The sequence below is a fragment of the Gigantopelta aegis genome, chromosome 4, assembly GCF_016097555.1.
Source record: "Gigantopelta aegis isolate Gae_Host chromosome 4, Gae_host_genome, whole genome shotgun sequence".
Classification (NCBI taxonomy): domain Eukaryota; kingdom Metazoa; phylum Mollusca; class Gastropoda; order Neomphalida; family Peltospiridae; genus Gigantopelta; species Gigantopelta aegis.
Window position 1 is genome coordinate 39369978 of NC_054702.1, and position 6779 is coordinate 39376756.

Genomic DNA, 6779 nt, shown 5'->3' on the forward strand with positions numbered 1-6779 from the left:
ACTGGAGAAAGTGCAAATAAAAGATCTTTTGCTTCTATTTGGTAGAAATAACCTACAACCGGCCTCGGTGGCATAGTGGTTAAGCCATCGGACTACAGGCTGGTAGGTACATGGTTCGCAGCCCGGTACCGGCTCCAACCCAGGGCGAGTTTTTAAGGGCTCAATGAGTAGGTGAAAGGCTACTACACCCTCTTCTCTCTCAATAACCACTAACCAACTAACAACTAACCCACTGTCCTGGACAGATAGCACAGATAGCTGAGGTGTGTGCCCAGGACAGCGTGTTTGAACTTTAATTGGATATAAGAACAAAAATAAGTTGAAATGAAAATAAACTACGGTAAAATGGGGGGGGGGGGAAATGCATGTATAGGAATTTTGCTTCATTTAACTGATAAATTTATATTCACTCATTATTTTCATTGTCTGGGATCGATCCCCATAGGTGGGCTCATTGGGCTATTTATTGTTCCAGCCAGTGCACCACAACTGGTATATCAACGGCTATGGTATGTTATACCCGGTCTATGGGATTGTGCATATAAAAAATCCCTTGCTTCTAATGGGAAAATGTAGTGAGTTTCCTCTCTAAGACTATATGTCAAAGTTACCAAATGTTTGACATCCAATAGCCAGTGACCAGCCTCGGTGGCATCATAGTTAGGCCATCGGTCTACAGGCTGGTAGGTAATGGGTTTGGATCCCAGTCGAGGCATGGGATTTTTAATCCAGATATCGACTCCAAACCCTGAGTGAGTGCTCCGCAAGGCTCAATGGGTAGGTGTAAACCACTTGCATCGACCAGTGATCTATAACTGGTTCAACAAAGGCCATGGTTTGTGCTATCCTGCCTGTGGGAAGCGCAAATAAAAGATCCCTTGCTGCTAATCGGAAAGAGTAGCCCATATAGTGGCAACAGCAGGTTTCCTCTCAAAATCTGTGTGGTTCTTAACCATATGTCTAACACCATATAACCATAAATAAAATGTGTTGAGTGCGTCGTTAAATAAAACATTTCTTTCTTTCTTTCCAATAGCCAGTGATTAATAAATCAATGTGCTCTAGTGGTGGCTTTATGGTTAACCAAAGCAAACCTGTTTTTCATTATAGATGCAGCTGGAGCGATATTTCACGAAGGAAACACTATAGTGCCTCCCAAGAAAACCAAACCAGAAGACGTTCCCGATTCTATAATACACCGGAATTCTGGTAACCGAGATTCGGGAATAGACAGTAGAGGTGGTGACGCAGACACAAAAAGTGACATTGAACCCATTGTCACAGTGCACACATCCCCTGATACCACTGTGGACACTAATAACAACAACAACAATGTCCGTTATTCAGACGGTGATGACAGTCGGCCTGTAAGAAACATCACGGTTGTTTGTGTTAATTATACGACGATCACTCTGGGTGGATCGAAACAAGCCTCGATGGGGTTTATGAAGGATTGGTTCAATACAGTCCACTTCCTGGCCAGTAAGTACAGTATGCTTAAAGTGGTGTTATCATTACGTGATTAGTCACAACGACTTGGTGCATGCGATTTGTCGGCGCTACAGAAATCGGAACGTATAAGACTAAAGTCGTTCCGATTTAGGTGTTCTCACAGTATGATTCGATCACATGCGGGGGGGGCAAGGCGTAACAAAGTGGTACAGCGCTCACTCAGTGCACGGTCGGTCTGAGATCGATCCCCATAGGTGGGCCCATTGGGCTATTTCTCATTCCAGCCAGTGCACCATGACTGGTATAGCGAAGGCCGTGGTATGTACTAAGCTGTCTGTGGGATGGTGCATATAAAAGATCCCTTTCTGCTAATCGAAAAGAGTAGCCCATGAAGTGGCGACAGCGGGTTTCCTCTCTCAATATCTGTGTGGTCCTTAACCATATGTCCGACGCCATATAATTGTAAATTAAATGTGTTGAGTGCGTCGTTAAATAAAACTTTTTTTTTTTTTTTCTTTATCATTATGCGATTAGTAAATCCGACATGTCACATGTGATTTGTCGGCACTACAGAAATCGGATCGTATAAACTAAAGTCGTTCCGATTTAGGTGTTATCACAGTACAATTCGATCGCATGCAACAAGTCTGTGCAACTACTGTAATGATAATCGCACAATTAGAATGCCACTTTACAGGAGCAAAAACTCAATTCAGACTAGGTCGATGACAGACAATGTCCACACCATCATTTTTTATTTGTACACAATAAATATAATGTATTTTACTGGAATCTTATTTCATATCCATATTTAGTAAATGGTACAATTTTTTAATTTATGGTAATTTCTTTAGTCACTGTTAAATGCATTAGTTTTCTTCCAACAAAACATTTCCAATAGCAGTTTGCAGTGAAATTTGTTCAGTGTTCTGAAAATGAAAACATCATGCACCCAGCAGTTTATTGTTAACGTAGAGAAATGCAAAGTGATGACATTCGAATACTGCTGTAATTCATATTCAAAAACATCTTTATTACGGTATTACTATGCATTTTCATATTAAAAAGCAAAATGTCTGCTTACTTTCGTCCTTGTCAAAATAGTTCTGAATTCCATACTGAGCAGATTGATTTTCTTTCCCCTTTCTTTTCTTTCTTCCATTCCCCCCCCCCCCCCCCCTTTCTTTTCTTTCTTTTTTTCCTCCTTTTTTATATTTTTAGCACCTTTTTATTATGTTTTTTTTTCATAAATTGTAGACAAAATACTAAGCATAAATTTATGTTATATTTATATATTGTTTTATCTTGTAGGGAACAAAGAGAAGGCAATCTTGTACTTGGTGCTGGGCATCTGTGCTGGAATCATCACTCTTCTCTCTGTTGCACTCACCAAGATCGGCATTGACTACAAGCGTAACGTGAAGGCCAAACTGGATGTTACAGAGCCCACACACAGTCACAATGCCACAAACAATCACCACCATAATCCACTGGAAGGTCCTTCATTAGAGCATGCAGACTCTTTAGACCGCATTGAAGTGGTCCGATTTAGTCCACGGGGCACATTACGCAGCGATCATGGAAACCGCAGTTTAAGTAATTATTATGGATGATAAATGATGCAGCATTGGCAATGTCGGATATTATTTTTGTCATGAGCATGTTGATAGTCAAAGTATCATTTTTGTCATGAAGATTTTAGATGGTCAAAGTATCATTTTTATCATGAAGATTTTGATGATCAAAGTATGATATTTATCATGAAGATTTTGATGGTCAAAGTATCATTTTTCTCATGAAGATTTTGATGGTCAAAGTTTTATTTTTATCATGAAGATTTTGATGGTCAAAGTAGTATTTTTATCATGAAGATTTTGATGGTCAAAGTATCATTTTTCTCATGAAGATTTTGATGGTCAAAGTATCATTTTCTTGTGAATACTTTGGCAGTCAAAATATCATTTTTCTTATGAATACTTTGATGGCCTGTAAGATAGAATTGTACACATATACTAGTCTGGACAATGCTTTGTGTGGTGATAATTTGAGGAGGGCTTACTAATAAGAAGCTGCTTCTCGTAAGAATGTTCCAGAATTTTAGACGGTTAAAAAAGTGCAAACTAGTCCAGCAATTTGAAAACATGGAAGTGATGGACACGGTTGATTCGAAGTACATGTATTTTATACTGTGTTGGTCTGTGATGGACATGTATCATGGATTAAACTAGTCCAACGAATCCATTGTGAATTAAAGTGCTTTTTTTCTGGATAAGAAGGAGGCAGTGTGTTGGAGTTACCTCCCTCGAGCTTTGTGTTCACTTACATTTTCTCAACAACTGCATTACCAAAGATTTCAATATTCAAGGGAATTCCAGGACATATGATCTAACAGATGAGAAAATAAGCTATCCATAACGTTCCCAGTGCTATGCTTGTGTTGGTCTGATCACTGGAAAATGAAGCTATCCATACTCTTCCCAGTGTTAAGAATGCAATGATCAATGGCAAATTAAGCGATCCATGCTTTGTGCAGGGCCCTTATTCTCAAAAAGGTATGATATACATTTAAGAGTAGACCTACCCTTAGCCACAACTAGTGGCATACACAAAATCATGCATCTTATAAATGGGTCAAATTCAATTTGAAGAAATATTACGAAAAGTATATGTACATCATTATGTGACATCTATTGAAGTTTTATTTTTAGAGTCGGTGTTAGAAGCGTTGTTCACAGTGAATGGTCTCTTGTTTTTATCGTGGCTAAATTCCACCATATATGTTAAAACAGCCTAATTATATGCATAAATATCACAATATACATCTTAATATTATGACCTTTTTCTTTCTGTTTTTTTTTAAAGGAATAAAAGATCATTTTTCTACAGAACAGAAAGCTTACCAAAAAAAAAAAAATGTCTTATTAATGACAATTAAATTAATTTAATTCCGAGAGACTTAGAATTGGAGATTAACATCCAACCAAGTTAAGTTTATGTTTATGTTTATGACCAGCTTTGAGAATAAGGTACTGCTCATATGTAAATGTATGACAGACGAAACTGTCAAATTTGAGTATAAAGTTACACTTTTTCGAGAATATGGGTCCATTTCTTTAGTTGATGACTGAAAACTAATCACCAATATTCTAGTGCTATGGTCATGATGATTAAAACGGGAGCAAAAAGTTAACCCTACTTTTTTTCCAGTGTTGTGACGACTGACATTAAAACTGGAACCTATTCATACATTTTTTCCAGTGTTACGCTTTTGTGATGATAGATCTGATTACTGGAACCATATTTTGTTTCAAATGCAGTGGTTGTGATGGTCGACGCTGAAACTGGAAGCTATTAGTACATTTTCCAGTGCTTTGCTTGTGATGACCTGATTACTGGAACACGAAGCTACCCATACACCTTCCAGTGCCGTGGTTGTGATGATCTGAGTCATAATATCACCGACTCTGACCTTGGTGTCAGTTTAGGGCAGCAGACAAAACTTTACACGAATTATATAAATGATGTGCTGTGATTGGTTAAAAACCAAGGTGTCGCTTTCTTCCCCGATAGGTGAAACCTTCATCACCGTCAAGGAAATCATGATTTTACGCTTGTTTAAGATATACTAGGAATGAACATATCCACAATCATTTACATATAAAACATTAAATGAATTATTTCATTTTATGTTTAATTTACTGTTTAATTTAATTTAATTTAATTACCACAGGCAGCTGGTTCGGCCACACAAGATTACTTTTTTTTTTCTCTTTTTTTTCTTTTTGAAAATTATACCTCATAAGCATTTCTATGCAAAGATTTTGTTTTATAACCAATTGCAATCTTCTCTTCACAGGCTTGTTATATTTTGGAAAGAAATTGTCAGATTGTGTTACAGCTTTCTAAATTATGTATCTGAATACACATGTAATGGGAATGATAAAATTCCCTATTGTGTTCTTTAATTCCAAAATTTTAATATCACTTAAATTGTCCTTGTTGTTATTGAAAGACTCACAATAATCCCCTTTAAATTTTAAGATATTTAGGTTTTTGTATTTTTATCCATGGTCATTTACATATCTGAAACAAAATTTCATATTGTTTAAACTTTTTTATGTATGTAAAGTAAAACATTTAAACCAAGGAAACAATTTTTGAATTCTATTTCTTTAAATACAATTGAATTAAATTTAAAATCTTACTTTTTTGTTATTTCTAAATCTTTTGAACCATTAGGCTTTATAAAAACAAAAATAAGTTCAAAGGTATTTGTGTTCATTGGTGTTTTGGGTTTTGGGTTTTATTATTATCATTATTATTTTAATTAATTTAAAATAAGCTTATATAAGATATAGATTCTGTTTTACCCAAACAACTTGTTACATGTTCTGTCTCAGTTTGAAATCTGCTTCAAATGTTTATGACAGCAGACTTTTAGTAATCATAATAAAATAACATGCACACACTTTTTAATTTTGATAGATACATATATGGGCACTTTGCTGTATTATTTTATTTTTACAAAAGAATAGGGCAGGCATCTTATAACTAATGGCATAGGTTTGGTTTAAGTACTAGTATTTCAATAATGAAAGGTGCACATTTAAAATGGCATTAAGCTGGATATAAAAAAATCCATGTTAAGTATTTATTTTGTTTTATTTTTTTCTTGCTATTCAGTAATCATAATATATGTAAATCCATCTGATTATAATTATATGGCAAAATCCATGTTAAGTATTTATTTTGCTTAATTTTTTCTTGCTATTCAGTAATCTGAATATATTCACATGGTTATAATTATATGGCAACAGCATAAGCGTATGACAGGGTTAGCATTAGGGGAAACTTGTATATTAAATATACTGATGGAAAGAAATAAGGGAACACATCAAATTGTAGACCATATTTAATTCACTACTAGCGTAGTAATGTGTATTTCATACCAAGTTGTAATGTGGGATTGAATGTCTGTAGTGTTGAATGTGCTGCCTATATGTTCCCAGTCAACTTCTGACAATGGGAATTGATTTTTGATGCAGTCATTATTTCTTGTTGCTATCTGTGTGATCCTTTCTTTCTTTCCAACAGTATACATTTTATTGTTTAAAATATCAGTGTCTGTGTATATATTAAGTGTTTTAACTTTCCTAATGTTTGTAGCAGTTGGAATTGAATTTTATATATTAGGAAATAAATGATGTTTGAACTACTACAAATATTAGGATAATAAGAAACATTAATATTCGAAAGAAAAAAAGTATTTAATATGTAAAACCGGTCTCGGTGGTGTCGTGGTTAAGCCATCGGACATAAGGCTGGTA

At 35.3% G+C, this 6779-nt stretch overlaps 1 protein-coding gene across 1 annotated transcript in view; it reads left to right on the forward strand.

The window, feature by feature from the left end:
* LOC121369830 overlaps nt 1-6418 on the forward strand; it is a 10912-nt gene extending 4494 nt beyond the window's left edge. Inside the window, exons 2-3 of the mRNA XM_041494905.1 lie at nt 1111-1482; nt 2764-6418. Of these exons, the coding sequence (XP_041350839.1) occupies nt 1111-1482; nt 2764-3065 (674 nt within the window). The 3' untranslated portion in view covers nt 3066-6418. The remainder of the gene's footprint in view (nt 1-1110; nt 1483-2763) is intronic.
* Nucleotides 6419-6779: the final 361 nt, after the last annotated feature.